Source organism: Suncus etruscus, chromosome 19 (genome assembly GCF_024139225.1).
Source record: "Suncus etruscus isolate mSunEtr1 chromosome 19, mSunEtr1.pri.cur, whole genome shotgun sequence".
Lineage (NCBI taxonomy): Eukaryota > Metazoa > Chordata > Mammalia > Eulipotyphla > Soricidae > Suncus > Suncus etruscus.
In genome coordinates, this window is record NC_064866.1 from 1,573,305 (window position 1) to 1,590,583 (window position 17,279).

The 17,279-nt window shown below is 51.9% G+C and overlaps 2 protein-coding genes across 2 annotated transcripts in view; both read left to right on the forward strand.

The window, feature by feature from the left end:
* CGN (cingulin) overlaps window positions 1-10,215 on the forward strand; it is a 34,808-nt gene extending 24,593 nt beyond the window's left edge. Inside the window, exons 13-21 of the mRNA XM_049765899.1 lie at window positions 569-826; window positions 2,839-3,009; window positions 3,787-3,948; window positions 6,182-6,271; window positions 6,802-6,885; window positions 7,182-7,300; window positions 7,422-7,530; window positions 8,539-8,702; window positions 10,009-10,215. Coding sequence (XP_049621856.1) covers window positions 569-826; window positions 2,839-3,009; window positions 3,787-3,948; window positions 6,182-6,271; window positions 6,802-6,885; window positions 7,182-7,300; window positions 7,422-7,530; window positions 8,539-8,702; window positions 10,009-10,150 — 1,299 coding nt within the window. The 3' untranslated portion in view covers window positions 10,151-10,215. The remainder of the gene's footprint in view (window positions 1-568; window positions 827-2,838; window positions 3,010-3,786; window positions 3,949-6,181; window positions 6,272-6,801; window positions 6,886-7,181; window positions 7,301-7,421; window positions 7,531-8,538; window positions 8,703-10,008) is intronic.
* A 6,179-nt stretch (window positions 10,216-16,394) lies between these two features.
* Window positions 16,395-17,279, forward strand: part of TUFT1 (tuftelin 1) — a 62,686-nt gene continuing 61,801 nt past the window's right edge. Inside the window, exon 1 of the mRNA XM_049765982.1 lies at window positions 16,395-16,459. Coding sequence (XP_049621939.1) covers window positions 16,400-16,459 — 60 coding nt within the window. The 5' untranslated portion in view covers window positions 16,395-16,399. The remainder of the gene's footprint in view (window positions 16,460-17,279) is intronic.

The window sequence follows — 17,279 nt, forward strand, 5'->3', positions numbered from 1 at the left end:
CACTTCTAGGGACCAGAGAGATGGCACAATGGTAAGGCGTTTGTCTTGCATGCAGCTAATCCAGAACAGATGGTGGTTTTAATCCCAGCATCCCATATGGTCCCCTGAGCCTGCCAGGAGCAATTTCTGAGCGTAGAGCCAGGAGGAATCCCTGAGCATCACAGGGTTCTCCCCAAAAAGAACAAACAAAACAAAACAAAACAAAAAAGTATTTTTTGTCTCTCCTCTTCCATCCCCTTGCTTGTTCCCTGTGTGTCTGAAATTCTTGTCTCGTTCCTGGAGTGTGTTTTTGCTTTTTTGGCTTTTGGGTCACACCTGGCGGCATCAGGGGTTACTCCTAGCTCTGAGCTCAGAAATCATTCCTGGCTTGGGGGACCATATGGAATGCCTGGAATCGAGTTGCCAACTGTCCTGCGTCGGCTGCATGCAAGGCAAATGTCCTACTGCTGTGCTATCTCTCCGGCCCCCACTTTTCTTTTTATTTGAATGGTTTGGGGGCCACCCCCGTAGTTGCTGCTGACCACCGTGTCCTCTCTGCTCAGCTGACCCCTTCTCTGCCTTCCCCCAGGTGGAGAAGCAGCGCCTGGAGGAGGCCCTGAACGAAGCTCAGGCAGAGGAGGGAAGCCTGGCTGCGGCCAAACGGGCCCTGGAGGCCCGCCTGGAGGAGGCCCAGCGGGGACTGACACGCATGGGGCAGGAGCAGCAGGTGCTGACCCGAGCCCTGGAGGAGGAGGGGAAGCAGCGGGAGGCGCTCCGCAGGGGCAAGGCCGAGCTGGAGGAGCAAAAGCGGCTGCTGGACAGGACTGTGGAGAGACTGAACAAAGAGGTGATCACGCCTGGCTAGAGGGGGGCATATGATTCGGAAGAGCTGGGGACAGTGGGGCAGTGGGGTGCTCATGGTGTCCTGTGCCACCGTAGCCTGGTTGCCCTTTTTATCCACTTCCTATTTATTTATATTTTTGGGTGTTTCTTGAGGGGCAATTTTTGGGCCACACACAACAGTGCTTAAATGGTTACTCCTGGCTCTGCACTTAGAAATTGCTCCTGGCAAGCTCAGGGACCATATGGGATGCTGGGGATTGAACCCAGGTCTGTCAAATGTCCCGCCATTGTGCTATCCCTCTGTCCCCTATATATATTTTTGTTTGTTTGTTTGCTTGTTTTGGGGCCATACTCGGTGGTGCTCAGTGATTACTCCAGGCTCTGCACTTAGAAGTTGCTCCTGGCAGGCTCGGGGGGACCATATGTGATGCTGAGGATCGAACCACCATCTCCTGGGTTGGCTGTGAGCAAGGCAAATGCCCTACTGCTGTGCTATCTTTCCGGCCCCTCATTTTATACTTTATTTATTTATTTGGTTTTTGGGTCACACCCGGCAGCGCTCAGGGGTTCCTCCTGGCTCTAGGCTCAGAAATCACTCCTGGCAGGCTCGGGGGACTATATGGGATGCCGGGATTTGAACCACCGTCCTTCTGCATGAAAGGCAAATGCCCTACCTCCATGCTATCTCTCTGGCCCCTCATTTTATACTTTAGATGGCATGTTTCCCTTTCTTAGTGGGAACTATGAATAGCCTGTGGTTCCTGAAATAGTCATTTAAAGTTTCCTTCGACTTAGGCACTGTTATAAGGCCTTTTCATAATATTTGAATTAAGCATTCTAATCCCATTTTACAGGTGGGGAACTGAAACTCAGAGAGGTTAATAAACTGCATGGGGGGCTGGAGAGATAGCATGAAGGTAGGACGTTTGCCTTGCATGCAGAAGGACGGTGTTTCAAATCCCGGCATCCCCGATGGTCCCCCGAGCCTGCCAGGAGCGATTTCTGAGCGCAGAGCCAGAAATAACCCCTGAGCACTGCAGGGTGTGACCCAAAAACCAAACCAAACCAAACCAAACCAAAACTGCATGGGGGTTAGAGCAATAGTATAATGAGTAAGGAATTTATTTGCTTTATGTGTAACCAATCTGGTTTCAATCCCTGGCAGTTCTGAGCAGTGCAAGGAATAATTCCTGAGTGCAGAACCAGGAGTAACTTAAAACAAAACAGAGGCGGGGCCAGAGAGATAGCATGGAGGTAAGGCATTTGCCTCGCATGCAGAAGGATGGTGATTCGAATTCCGGCGTTCCAGATGGTCTCTAGAGCCTGCCAGGAGTGATTTCTGAGTGTAGAGCCAGGGGGAACCCTTGAGTGCTTCCGGGTGTGACCCAAAAACAAAAACAAAACAACAAAAAAAGAGGGGCTGGAGAGATAGCACAGTGGTAGGGTGGTTGCCCTACACATGGCCGACCCGGGACAGACCCAGGTTATATTCCTGGTATCCTATATGGTCTCCCAAATCTGACTGGAATGATATCTGAGTGAAAAGCCAGAAGTAACCCCTGAGCGCTGCCAGATGTGGCTTAAGAAAAAGAAAAGAAAAGAAAGAAACCGCTGGGTCCAGAGCAATAGCCCAGCGAGTAGGGCATTTGCCTCGCATACGGTTGACCCGGAACCCACCCGTGTTCGATCCCTGGCATCCTATATGGCCCTCTGAGCCTGCCAGGAATGGTTTCTGAGCACAGAGCCAGGAGTAACCCCTGAGCGCTGCCGGTTGTTCCCCAACTTCAAAAAAAAATAGAAAAAATAAAAAAAGAAAGAAACTGCCTGCAATAACATAGCTATAAGACTAGGATTTGAACCCAATGCTCTGCATAGCACTAATGCTGATTTTGTGGACCAAAGCCCAGGGAAGAGGCGAGAAAGAGGTGTTGAGCCCTGTGGGGGGTTCCTGTCACTGGTTCTAACAAGCAACAGAGGGGTTTGTGGCTGAGAACTTTCCTCTTTTCTGCGTCTCAGCTGGAGCAGATCGGGGAGGACTCGAAGCAGGCCCTGGAGCAGCTGCAGTCGCAGCTGGAGGACTACAAGGAGAAGTCCCGGAGGGAGGTGGCAGACGCCCAGCGCCAGGCCAAGGAGTGGGCCAGCGAGGCGGAGAAGTCTTCTGGGGGCCTGAGCCGCCTCCAAGACGAGGTGAGGCCGTTGTCCTTGGTGAGAAAGTCATAGCATCTAGCTCAGCCCGGGGTCCTGGGGTGACCCAGGGGTGCTGGGATCCATCGTGGGGATGTGTGTGTGTGTGTGTGTGTGTGTGTGTGTGTGTGTGTGGCGTTATCATGCAAGGTGCAGGCACTGATGACATGTGGTGGAGACTTGCCATCTTCAAACTAACTCACCAAAGAACACTCAGAACGGGCCAGAGAAATAGCACAGCAGTAGGGCATTGTTTTGCATGCAGCAGACAGACCTGGGTTTGATCCCTAGCATCCCATATGGTCCCTCCCAGCCTGTCAGGGGAGATTTCTGAGTGCAGAACCAGGAATAATCCCTTAGCGTTGCCGGGTGTGACCCAAAAACCAACCAATCAATCAAGTTTAAAAAAAAAAATCAGAAAACAGCCCACAAGTCATTCAGTGTTCACTGTACTCTGGTAATTTGGAAAATCATCAGTGTTGGGGAACAGAGTGGCGGTGCAGAGGTAGGGCATTTGCCTTGCACGCCGCTGACCTAGGACAGACCGCAGTTCGATCCCCGGCTTTCCATATGGTTTCCCAAGCCAGGAGCGATTTTTGATCACATAGCCAGAATAGTCCCTGAGTGTCACTGGGTGTGGCCCAAATACCAAAAAAAGAAAAAAAGAAAAGAATAGCATCAGTGTTGAAATACATCTCCACAGGGGGAGATAGACCCCCAGCCCACCTTGCGCCCCAGTTGCCTGCTGAAAGTTCTCAGCATTTTTTTCCTCCTACTCAGACCCAGAGGCTGCGACAGAGCCTGCAGGCCTCCCAGGCTGACCTGGACACAGCCCGGCTGGACAAGGAGTTGCTGTCGCAGCGGCTGCAAGGGCTGGAGCAGGAGGCAGAGAAGAAGAAACGCTCTCAGGACGATAGGACTCGCCTCGTCAAGAGCCTGGAGGTGAGGAGATGGGGGTGTCCTGTGATGGGAAGGGGTGACGTACTGGAAGCCCAGACACTCTAGGCCTCTTGCATCTGCAGGGAAGGAAGGAATCTCCAAGCTTATGGGTATTGTATTTGTTTGTTTTGGGGTCCCACCCGGTGACGATCCTGGCAGGCTTGGGGGACCATATGGGATGCTGGGATTCGAACCACTGTCTGCCCTGAATCGGCTGCGTGCAAGGAAAATGCCCTACCAATGTCTATCGTTCTGCCTCTGTAATAGTATTTTTTTGTTTGTTTTGGTTTTGGGCCACACCCAGCAGTGCTCAGGGGTTCCTCCTGGCTGTCTGCTCAGAAATAGCTCCTGGCAGGCACTGGGGACCCTATGGGACACCGGGATTCGAACCAACCACCTTTGGTCCTGGATTGGCTGCTTGCAAGGCAAACGCTGCTGTGGTATCTCTCCGGGCCCAAGAGTAATTTCTTTTGTTTGTTTGTTTGTTTGTTTGGGCCATACCCGGCGGTGCTCAAGGGTCCCTCCTGGCTGTCTGCTCAGAAATAGCTCCTGGCAGGCACTGGGGACCCTATGGGACACCGGGATTCGAACCAACCACCTTTGGTCCTGGATCGGCTGCTTGCAAGGCAAACATTGCTATGCTATCTCTCTGGGCCCTGTATTAGCATTTTTAACTTAAAAAATAAAATCTGGATCAGAGAGATAGCATGGAGGTAAGGCATTTGCCTTGCATGCATAAGGTTGGTGGTTCGAATCCCGGCATCCCATAGGGTCCTCCGAGCCTGCCAGGAGCAATTTCTGAGCATGGAGCCAGGAGTAGTCCCTGAGCGCTGCCGGGTGTGTGACCCAAAAAACCAAAATAAATAAAAGTATAAGTATGCCAGGTTTTAGCAATGGTCCTCAAACTACAGCCTGCGGGCCACATACTGTATTTATTCCCATTTTGTTTCTTCACTTCTAAATAAGATCTATGCAGTGTGCATAGAAATTTGTTCCTAATTTTTGTTTTTACTATAATCTGGCCCTCCAACAGTCTGAAGGACAGTGAACTGGCCCCCTGTTTAAAAAGTTTGAGGACCCCTGTTTAAGGGGACTGGAGAGATAGTACAGTGGGTAAAGCACTTGCCTTGTAGGACACCAACCTAAGTTTGGTCTTTGGCTCCCCATATGATCTCCTCAGCCCACCAGGAGTTGGTTGCTGAGTATATGGGGCCAGGAGTAACACAGTGGGGTGTGTGGCTCAAAACCAAAACAATACTAGAATGTCAGGTTTTAGGGACAGATTTTTTTTTAATTCTTTTTGATTTTGGGCCACACCTGGCGGCACTCAGGGGTTCCTCCTGGCTCTGTGCTCAGAAATTGCTCCTGGCAGGCACGGGGGACCATATGGGATACTGGGATTCGAACCACCGTCCATCCTGGATCGGCTGCGTGCTGTGCTATCTCTCCGGCCCAATCTTACGGGTATCTTGTAATCCAGCTATTTAAATGGCCTTGCCTTGGCTGACAACGTTAGGATGTGTAGCCAGCATGCTACAGGTAGCTCAGATCTGGAGAGAGAGCACAGAGGTAGAGTGCTTACGTCGAATGTGGCTATAGCCACAACACTGATTCAAATCCTGCCACCACACATGGCCCCCTGAGCGCTGCCGGGGAGTGAGCTCTGAGCACAAAACCAGGAGTCTTCCCTGAGCACTGCCAGTTATGGCTCCTCCCAAACCCTCCCAAAAAACCCCATTAGATTTTTAGCATGCTGGCCCTGATGCTGGAGCTATAGAACAAGGGGGCTATAGAACAGTCTCACGAGGGACTCAGCTCGATTCCCGGCATCCCATGTGGTCCCCCAGCCTGCCAGGGGTCATTTCTGAGTGCAGAGCCAGGAGTAAACCCCTGAGTGTCTCTGGAGGGGCCCCAAAACCAATCAGTCAATCAATCAATGATTTCTGAGTGCAGAGCCAAGAGTAACCCCTGAGTGCCTCTGGTGGTGCCCCAAAACCAATCAATCCATCCATCGATCAATCAAGTTTAGATTCTGGTGTTCTGCCTCCTTTGGGGGACCAGGACCCCTGAGGACTCCTCTCCTGTCGTGTTGTGCCTAGTCAGCAGGGGGCGCCATCCCCACGATGCCTGGCAGGCCCTCAGCCCAATATGTTCTTTCTCCAATGTGGATGGGAGAAAAGCCTGTGGAAAGTGGGGCCTATGCACTCGCTCAGGTCCTGCTGTCCCCCCACCACAGGAAAAGGTCTCTCGGCTGGAAGTGGAGCTGGATGAAGAGCGGAACACGGTGGAGCTGTTGACTGAGCGGATCAATCGGTCCCGGGACCAGGTAGGTGTCCTCTCCTGCCTCCCCCCTTCTTCCCCAGCTGTTGAAAATCAACTCACCATCTTCTCACTCTGGCCTTGTCTGGAGGGTTCTGCTTCCAGGGCTATCAGCTTCATGTTCCCTGGGTTGTTTTTTGGGGGGATGTGGGGAACCTTTAGAAAGAAGAAGTGGACATCTTGAGTGGGAGAAGGACAGCTGACCTGGTATTAAACCTGTAGTTTCAATTTTTTTTGGTTTGTTTGTTTTTGGGGTTCCTCCTGGCCCTGCACTCAGAAATCACTCCTGGCAGGCTCGGAGGGGGGGAACCATATGGGATGGTGGGGATCAAACTCGAGTCTGTCTTGGGTCGACCGAGTGCAAGGCAAATGCCCTACCATTGTGCCATTCCTCTGGGCCCATGTAGATGTTTCTTTTTGGGGTCCTTGGCTTCTGCAGATGCTGTGATCTCTTAGTTTCCCTGGAATGCGGGGGGCAGAGTGTCGCTGAGTCCAGCTTGCTGGGCCATCAGTTGTCCTCCTTCTGTCTCATGGTAGGTGGACCAGCTGAGGGCTGAACTCATGCAGGAGAGATCTGCAAGACAAGACCTGGAGTGTGACAAGATTTCCCTGGAGAGACAGGTAAGGGGCAGGTGGAAGTCTTGGAGTCTGAAAATCCCCCCAAATAAATGCACATATCAGGAACAAGAGAAAAAGCACAGTGGTAGGGCATTTGCCTTGCACGTGGCTGACCCAGGATGAACCTGGGTTCGATTCCCAGCATCCCATATAGTCCCTGAGCCTGCCAGGAGCTATTCCTGAGTACAGAGTGAGGTGTAACCCCTGAGTGCCTCCAGATGTGATCCAAAGCCCTCCACAAAAAAAAATACATGCACATATCTGAGGGCTAACCACTGAGGTGTTTCCGTGTCTTGCAGAACAAGGACTTGAAGAGCCGCTTGGCCAGCTCCGAAGGCTTCCAGAAACCCAGCGCAAGTCTATCACAGTTGGAGTCCCAGAATCGAGAGCTGCAGGAGCGGCTGCAAGCTGAGGACAGGTGCTGGGGCCCCTCCCCCCAAGTCTTCCCGGCCTGATCTCTGGGGGAGCAGAGAAAGAAGCTGCAGTGAGCCTGAGGCCAGGCCTCTCTGTCTCAGCCCTCCCGTGCCCCCTGTTTTCAGGGAGAAGACGGTGTTGCAGTCCACCAACAGGAAGCTGGAGCGCAGGGTGAAAGAGCTGTCCATCCAGATTGATGATGAGAGGCAACACATCAACGACCAGAAAGACCAGGTGAGGCTGCTAGGGTTCGAGCTGATCCCCCGAGTGGGCCCAAGAGCCAGAGGCCACCTCTGATTATGCGACATGCAAAAGGTCCACGTCTCATTCAACCAGGGGCAGAAGACAAGGACCTCGTAGCAAAATCTTAGCCAGTTTATGTAGACATCACAAACTTTGGTTCCAGAGAGATAGCACTGTGATAGGGTGTTTGCTTTGCATGCAGAAGGTCGGTGGTTCGAATCCTGGCATCCCATAGGGTCCCCCGAGCCTGCCAGGAGGAATTTCTGAGTGTAGAGCCAGGAGGAACCTTTGAGCGATGCTGGGTATGACCCCAAAACAAGCATGTCATTGGTTAATGCAAACAGTTCAACCTTCACAGTATACATGATGGGTCTGTGACTTCCATCACATATATGATTGGTTCATATCAATTTGAGCATAAAAGGCCTTTTTATTTTTTTTTGGTTTCTGGGTCACACCCGGCATCGCTCAGGGGTTACTCCTTGCTCTATGTTCAGAAATTGCTCCTGGCAGGTTCGGGGGACCCTATCGGATGCCAGGATTCAAACTACCGTCCTTCTGCATGAAAGGCAAACTCACTACCTCCATGCTATCTCTCCGGCCCCAATTTATTTTAGCATTGATGTTTCATCTTATTTTGGTTGTCATAGGGGCCTTATCAGGTTGAACATTCCAGACCCACTTATCCTAATAGGAAGGATCTTGACATCCCTGCATTCTTTTTTTGTTTGTTTGTTTGTTTCTGGGTCACAATCGGCAGCGCTCAGGGGCTACTCCTGGCTCTACGTTCAGAAATTGCCCCTGGCAGGCTCGGGGGACCATATGGGATGCTGGGATTCGAACCACTGTGCTTCTGCATGCAAGACAAATGCCCTACCTCCATGCTATCTCTCTGGCCCCTCAGGACAGATTTCGAGGCAAGGGCCACTAGGGCAATGCACGCTTTTCGTAATTTGGTTTGGTTTTCCCTACTGAGAGGACCTGCTGTCTGTCCTGCAGCTAAGCCTGAGGGTGAAGGCCTTGAAGCGGCAGGTGGATGAGGCCGAAGAGGAAATCGAGCGGCTGGACGGCCTGAGGAAGAAGGCCCAGCGGGAGCTGGAGGAGCAGCATGAGGTAAATGAGCAGCTCCAAGCCCGGATCAAAGCCCTGGAGAAGGACTCCTGGTAAGTAAGGGGCGAGCCCTCGAGCAGGAGGGGAAGGCGGGGATGGGGTGCTTCTGAACTCGAGTGGGGAGATGCTGCCATCTTATTCTTCCTTTTTTTTTGTTTTTTGGGCCACACCCGGCAGTGCTCAGGGGTTACTCCTGGCTGTCTGCTCAGAAATAGCTCCTGGCAGGCACAGGGGACCATGTGGGACACCGGGATTCGAACCAACCACCTTTGGTCCTGGATCAGCTGCTTGCAAGGCAAACACCGCTGTGCTATCTCTCTGGGCCCCATTCTTCCTTTTCTTGTTGTTTTTGTTCTTGGTTTTTGGATCATATTTGTTCTGGATTGGCTGCTTGCAAGGCAAACACCCTACTGCTGTGCTATCTCTCCAGCCTATGTTTTTGATTTTTTTTTTTCCTTTTTGTACCATATCTGACAATTCTCAGCACTTCTCCTGGCTCTGTGATCTCAGAGATCACTCCTGCTGGTGTTCGGGGGACCATATGGGATGTAACTCAGGTTGGCCTTGTCTAAGGCAAGCATTCTATCCACTGTATTATTGTTCTTATTATTATTTGGTTTTTCAGCCACACTCAGTGACGCTCAGGGGTTCCTTTTGGCTCTGTGCTCAGAAGTCGCCCCTGTCAGGCTCGGGGACCCTATGGGATGTTGGGAGTTGAACCCAGGCCTGTCCTGGGTCCCTGTGTGTAAGGCAAATGCCCTACCACTGTGCTATCTTGGCTCTTGTCTTTTTTGTTTGTTTGTTTGTTTGCTGTTTTTTGGGCCACACCTGATGACGCTCAGGTGTTACTCCTAGCTATGCGCTCAGAAGTCGCAACTGGCTTGAGGGATCATATGGGACTCTGGGGGATCGAACCGCGGTCCGTCCTAGGCTAGCACAGGCAAGGCAGACACCTTACCGCTTGCGCCACATCTCCGGCCCCTCCTTTAGTGTCTTAATGTATACCTTGGACCCAGGTGCCCAGATCTCTGTTCTGCTATTCCATTTTGTTTTGGGTTACACCTGGCTGTGCTCAGCCTTTACTCCTGACTCTCTGCTCAGAGATCGTTCCTGATTGGCTGACTCCCAAATAATGGGACAATTCCCCTGTGTGATGCTGGAGATCAAACCCAGGTTATCTGTACTGAAGACAAATGCCTTACCCCACTGTATTTTCTCTCTGGTCCCAAATCTCTGGTCCCTGTTAAGGGACCTTGTGATACCTGTAGGCCTTGGAAGACTGCGGCGCTCATTTCCTTAGCCCGAGAAAGGGCCTGCCTCAGTTTCTCGCACCCTGACCAGTCTCTCTCTCTGACCCAGGCGCAAAGCTGCCCGTTCTGCCGCCGAGTCAAGCCTCCAGCACGAAGGGCTGAGCTCGGATGAGGACTTCGACAGCGTCTACAACCCTCACTCCATCACCTCACTGCTGACGGAAAGCAACCTGCAGACCAGTTCCTGTTAGTGCCATGTCTGGGGGCTTGAAGCCTCGCCTGCCTGCAAGCTCCACTCTGCTCCCCATGCCTGCCAGAGTGGCGGGGACTTCTCTTGAACCCCGAGACAGGGAAGGTGGCAGCTGGGTGCTTCGGTGCATGGCATACAGATGTTCCCTTTTCTTGGACCAGTGGGGTGTGTCGGGGGTCTGTGACAATTTTCTGTATACACTGTGCAGGAGACAGCACACAGGCTGAAGGGACTGGATGTTGGCATGGACAGAAAACTTTATTTCTTTATTTTTCTTTTGGTTTTTGGGCCACCCCCGGTGACGCTCAGGGGTTACTCCTAGCTATGCGCTTAGAAATTGCTCCTGGCTTGGGGGACCATATGGGGCGCCGGGGAGCGAACCCAGGTCTGTCTTGGGTCAGCCGCGTGCAAGGCAAACGCTCTACTGCTGCGCCACTGCTCTGGCACCTGATATGCTTCTATTTCTTAGAATCTTGAGACCCATTTTCCTCCTACTCTGGGGTAGGTCGAGGGGAAGGGTCATGGGTCGTGGCACGCTGGCGTGGCTCTACCTACTTTTTTTTTTTTTATTAGTTTCTGTTGCTTTTGGGGTTATACCCAGCGGTGCTCAGGGGTTACTTCTGGCTCTGTGCTGAGAAATCGCTCCTGGCAGGCTTGGGGGACCATATGGGATGTTGGGATTCGAACCAGGATCCATCCTGGGTTGGCTGTGTGCAAGGCAAAAGCGCCCTTACTGCTGTGCTTTCTCTCCGGCCCTCTACCTGCTTCTTGAATGCGTCTTTTTGCACATGGAATCCCCCCCTGCCTTCATGCCTTTTTCCCCTCTTTTTTCAAACCAGGGGCTCCAGTATATTCTTTCTGCTTTCCTTCCCCTACCAGCCATTCCCATTGGCTTTCTTTGTTTTTTGTTTTTGCACCACACTTAGCCATGCTCAGGGGTTCCTCCTGGCACTGCGGTCAGGAATGATTTCTGGTGGAGCTCTGGGGATTGTATGGGATGCCGGGAGATCGAACCCGGGTTGGCCGCTGTGCTATATCACGCTGGCTCTTCTGCTAGCCTTCTTTCCTTTCCGTGCCTTTGGCAGGACGAGGAGATGGAGCTGTTTCTCAAATTTTCTCCCTGCACATTTATACCTCTTTAGGGTTCGGTTGTTCTCGGTCGCCCGAGAAAGTGACTGCTTATGTATTGATGAGTCTCAGAAGAGGGACTTTGGTTAGAGCTGTGATAAGGGGGTCAGGCCTGGCCCATTTGGGGTTTCCTACCCTCCTCCTTTGCCTCTGTGACTTTGGATTTTTTTGGCACGTGGGCCACACTGGTGACGCTCAGGGGTTACTCTTGACTATGCACTCAGAAATTACTCCTGGCTTGGGGGACCATATGGGACACCGGGGGATCGAACCATGGTTCATCCTAGGTCAGCGAGTGCAAGGCAGATGCCCTACTGCTTGCGCCACCACTCTGGCCCCAACTTTGGGTGTTTTTATAAGGTGGCACTGGGGTACCCGTTTCCAAAGCACAGGTCTGTGTGTCTTTCCTCTGGAACCGGGAGTGTCCCACCTTTGTGACCACCCAGAGGGGCTTCGGCATCTTAGGCAGGGACTTACTTGTTCCTCAGATTGGCTCAGAGTTAGAAATGAGAAGAGCAATGAAGACTCTGTCCTTCTTTCTCGTTTTGGGGAGAGCCCAGCCTGGGTGGGGAGGAGGTCGGGTAGCTCACCTCAATTCCCAAAGCCGCTCTGTTAGGTGCCTGGAAGGAGAGAGACGGCTGTTTTCTCACGAATGACTTGTAATTTCATGATTGAACGACAAAGCTTTTATTTTTCCAATCTTTCCCAGAATGAATCCAGCGCTGATTTTATTTAAAATAAATATTAAAATTATATCTATACAGAAATTCTGGAAATTATCGTCTCATTCTTTGAACTTTTGTCTCATTTTTTTTTCCTAGCTTAAAAATAATAATTGGAGGGGCCGGGGAGTAGTAGGGTGTTTGCACAGTAGTAGGGTGTTTGCCTTGCAAGGACAAATGGTGGTTCGAATCCCGGCATCTCATATGGTCCTCCCTGAGCCTGCCAGTGGCGATTTCTGAGCACAGAGCCAGGAGTAACTCCTGAGCACCGCTGGGTGTGACCCAAAAAATAAAACAAAACAAAACAAAAAAATTGGGGACCTGAGCTATATGGCACAGTGGGAAGGCCACTTGCCTTGGTACACGACCAACTTATCTTTTCTCAAGCTCTGCCAGGAGAGATCCCCAAGTGTAGAGCCAAAGAAAGCCCTGAGCACAGCCAAGTGTGACTTATAATAATAATAACAACAATAGCAGTAATAATTTGGGGGTGGAAGGATGGGGATTGGGCAAGGTGGCTGTTGTTTCTAGGACAGGCCTCATGCCAGTCAAGCACCGGGACTATCTCTGGCCTCTGGCTTGTTTGGTAATCCAGGTCTGATGAAGCCATTTGATTGTTTTTGTTTTTGTTTTGGTTTGGTTTTGGGTCACACCCGGCAGCGCTCAGGGGTTCCTCCTGGCTCCACGCTCAGAAATCGCTCCTGGCAGGCTCGGGGACCCTGTGGGATGCCGGGATTCCAACCACTGTCCTTCTGCATGCAAGGCAAACACCTTACCTGCATGCTATGTCTCCGGCCCCTGATGAAGTCATTTGAAACGTACAACTTAAGAGGCTGAGGCTGGGTTTTATTGTTATTTATTTTAACTTTATTTATTGATTCATTGATTGGTGACACTCAGGGGCTACTCCTGGCTCTCTGCACTCAGAAATCAGCCCTGGCAGGCTGGGGGACCATATGGGATGCCAGGAATCAAACCGGGTCCCCCTCAGGTCAGCTACATGTAAGGCAAAAACTCTTCTGCTGTACTATCTCTCTGGCTCCAGTTATTTTATTTTTGGTCAGGGAAGGGGGGGACTTGCCCCTGGATCCACACTCAGGGACTACTACTGGGGGGTATTGGGGGAGCATATGGGCTGCCAGGGCTAGAAGCCAGGTTGGCCACTTGCAAGGCAAACACCTGTTTGCTGTTCGGCATCTCTGGACTCTGAAGCTGGGTTTTGTTCACCTTTTAGAAGCCCTTTATGAGAGATGGCACAGCAGTAGGGCGTTTGCCTTGCACAAGGCCAAACCAGGATGGACCCCGGTTTGATTACCGGCATCCCATATGGTCCCCCAAGCCTGCCAGGAGTAGCTTCCGAGTGCAGAGGCAGGAGTAGCTTCTGAGTGCAGCTGGGTAGGACCCCAAAACAAAACAAAACAAAAAAACAAAAAATGGGGGTTTGCTGTTCTCCAGACCCTATTGCCAGAATCAGGTACTCTTGCCCCAGGGTGGGTCACACACATCCTCCTGCCATCTCTTTCCAGCAGAGATTCAGGCCAGGGAGACCCCAGAGTAAGTTTTAGCCGCCTTGGTCTTTCTGGGCCCCTAAGGGCTGAACCGGATTTGGGGAGCAGACAGCCGGAGAAGTGGCGGCAGATTCTTTCCCAGGAATAGAATATCCCCTTCCGGCCTCATGTCCTGCCTCTGCCATATAAGGGCAGCTTGGATCCTGCAGTTTCAGCACCTGCCACACCCAAGGCTTACCTGGGCCTGCTGCCAGGCCATGGAGTGGAGTGGAATGGCACCTGCCAGACTGGCTCAGGCCGCTGGGTCGGCGCAGTGGGCAGGCCTGCCTTGGTGCCCGCTGCTCTCGGCTTTTTCGGCAAGAGTTGGAGGAGGGGAGAAGTAAGAGAGACGGACAGAGACAGAGAGACACAGAGAGACAGACATACAGCGAGAGACAGACAGAAACAGAGAGACACACAGAGAGACAGACATACAGCGAGAGACAGAGACAGAGAGACAGAGACAGAGACAAACAGAGACAGAGAGAGACAGACAGAGACAGAGAGACAGAGACAGAGATAGTTTCTTTTTTCCTTTTTGAATTTTTTTTTTTTTTTTTTTTTTTTTGGTTTTTGGGCCACACCCGTTTGACGCTCAGGGGTTACTCCTGGCTATGTGCTCAGAAATCGCCCCTGGCTTGGGGGGACCATATGGGACGCTGGGGGATCGAACCACGGTCCTTCCTTGGCTAGCGCTTGCAAGGCAGACACCTTACCTCCAGCGCCACCTACCCGGCCCCCCTTTTTGAATTTTTTCTTCTTTTTATCCACACCTGGTGGAGCCCAAGGGCTTACTCCTGGCTCAGTGCTCAGAAATCATTATTCCTAGAAGCCGTTGCAGTGGCACAAGCGATAGGGCATTTCCTTGCACACTGCTGACTCAGGACGGACCTGGTTCAACCCCCTGTGCCCCATAGAGTCCCCCAAGCCAGGAGCGATTTCTGAGCGCATAGCCAGGAGTAACCCCTGAGCGTCACCGGTGTGGCCCCAAAATAAAATCCTCCCCCCCAAAAAATCATTACTCTGGGCAATCTACATAATGAACCATAGGGGATGCCGAGGCTCGAACCCGGGCCAGCTAGTTGCAAGGCAATTGTTCTAACCCTCTGTGCCAGCGCTCTGCCCCCCAAAACTCCGCTTAGCTTTCCTGAGGCCCAGGGTGGCCGGCTCCCCTAAACCCCTAAACTTCCAGGAGGGCCTCCTCACCCTGAAGGGAACGGATAGCAGGCTCCCTGACCCAACACACTTGTAGCAGCGATAATGGGGAACTGGGTACCCCTTGCTTTGAACCTGGAGGGCACCCAGGTACCCCCAACCAGGTCAAGCAAGACCCTTCATTCCTCTGCAACCTTGTGTGGGGACCCCCAAACCCTGTCCTGGAGGTGAAAGACATCAAGACGACTCAGGATCCAGCGATGGGGCATTTTTCTTTTGCATTCAGCAGATCCAGGAGGGACCTGGTTCGATCCCTGACATCACATATGGTCCCCCTGAGCCTGCCAGGAGTGATTCCTGAGCACAGAGCCAGGAGGAACCCCTGAGCACAACTCAGTGTACCCAAACAATTAATCAATCAACCAATCAATAAATAAAAAATATTTTTTGTTTGTTTGTTTTTGGGTCACACCCGGCGGTACTCAGGGGTGACTACTGGCTGTCTGCTCAGAAATAGCTCCTGGCAGGCACGGGGGACCATATGGGACGCCAGGATTCGAACCAACCACCTTTGGTCCTGGATCGGCTGCTTGCAAGGCAAACGCCGCTGTGCTATCTCTCCGGGCCCAATAAAAAATTTTTTTTTTTTTTTTTTTTTGGTTTTTGGGCCACACCCGGTGACGCTCAGGGGTTACTCCTGGCTATGCGCTCAGAAGTCGCTCCTGGCTTGGGGGACCATATGGGACGCTGGGGGATCGAACCGTGGTCCGTCCTAGGCTAGCGCAGGCAAGGCAGGCACCTTACCTCCAGGGCCACCGCCCGGCCCCAATAAAAAATATTTTTAATAAAAAGAAAGACATCAAGACTTAGGGACTGGACACATGGTCCCCTGAGCCTGCCTGGACCGATTTATGAGCACAGAGCCAGGAGGAACCCCTAAAAACTGCTGAGTGTACCCACACAATCAATCAATCGATTATAAATAAATAAATAAATAATTTTTATGTATTTTTTATTTTTTTAATAAATACATTTTAATAAAAAGAAAGACATCAAAACTCAGGGACTGGACACATACATGGTCCCCCTGAGCCTGCCAGGAGTGATTTCTGAGCACAGAGCCCGTTTTAGGAACCCCTAAAAACTGAGTGAACCCAAACAATCAATCGAATATAAATAAATAAGTAAATAAATAAATAAGATTTAATAAAAAGAAAGACATCAAGAGTTAGGACTGGACAGATGGTTTCCCCCAAACCTGCCAGGAGTGATCTCTGAGCACAGAGCCAGGAGGAACCCCTAAAAACTGAGTGTACCAAACATTCAACCAACCAACCAACCAACCAACCAACCAACCAACCAACCAACCAACCAACCAACCAACCAACCAACCAACCAACCAACCAACCAACCAACCAATCAATCAATCAATACATTCTAATAGACAGAAAGACATCAAGACCACAGCACCAGGCCCAGGGCCCCAGGTAGCCGGTCCCAGGCCTCCCCTGCAGGCCTGACCACCCCGGATCTGGGTCGGGCCTCCACCCGACTCCTCCCTCCCATTGGCTCGGCCCCGGAGGCGTCGCCGGCCCGGCCCTGCCCAGACTCGACTCCCAGGGGCGGGCCTGGGCAATCCTGGAGCACCCAGGGGTGGAGGCGGCGGCGGCGGAGGCCCAGCTCCGGCCCCAGCGCGGCATGAACGGGTCCTGGGACCGGGGCACCCCGCTGGAGCTGCGCCCCGAAACTCCGATCGCGGTGAGGGAGGCGTGTAGACGGGCAGGCGGTGTAGACGGGCAGTGTGGCCCAGTGGGAAGTGCTCTGGATGGGTCCCCCCCATGGGACAGTCTGTTTGTGCTTTCTTTGGGGCTTTGGGGTGCACCCAAAGGGGAAGTCGAGGGAGGTCTGGGACACCTGGCACCTGGCACGGGTCCGAGAGGGAGGTAGTGGGGACCCCCACCCCACCCCTCTCCCGGGTGTTTCCTCCCTGGGGTCGCCTCCGACCCCGATCCTCCCTCTTTCTTATCCCCGGAAAGCAGAAGCCCAGATGGGGTGCTTGTTTGCTTGGGCGGTTTTCCAGCTGTTTGTGTGTGTGCAACCCAGGAGGACTGCGCTAAAGAGGGGGCTTGGCCCTCCTGGGTCCCTTTTACGGTTCTTGAGCCAAGCTGACCTTTCTTTCTTTCTTTCTCTTTCTTTCTTTCTTTCTTTCTTTCTTTCTTTCTTTCTTTCTTTCTTTCTTTCTTTCTTTCTTTCTTTCTTTCTTTCTTTCTTTCTTTCTTTCTTTCTTTCTTTCTTTCTTTCTTTCTTTCTTTCTTTCTTTCTTTCCTCCTTCCTTCCTTCCTTCCTCCTTCCTTCCTTCCTTCCTTCCTTCCTTTCTTTCTTCCTTCCTTCCTCTCTTTCCTCTCTCCCCTGGGGTGCCAAGGACCACTTGATTCTGTTTGTGATTTTGGTTTGTTTGGTTTGGTTCTGGAGACACAGTGCTCACTCCTGGCTTGGGCATCATTCCTAGTGGGATGAAGGGAATCCAACCTACGTATGTAGACATACAACCTATGTGTGTATGTATGTAATGTATGTA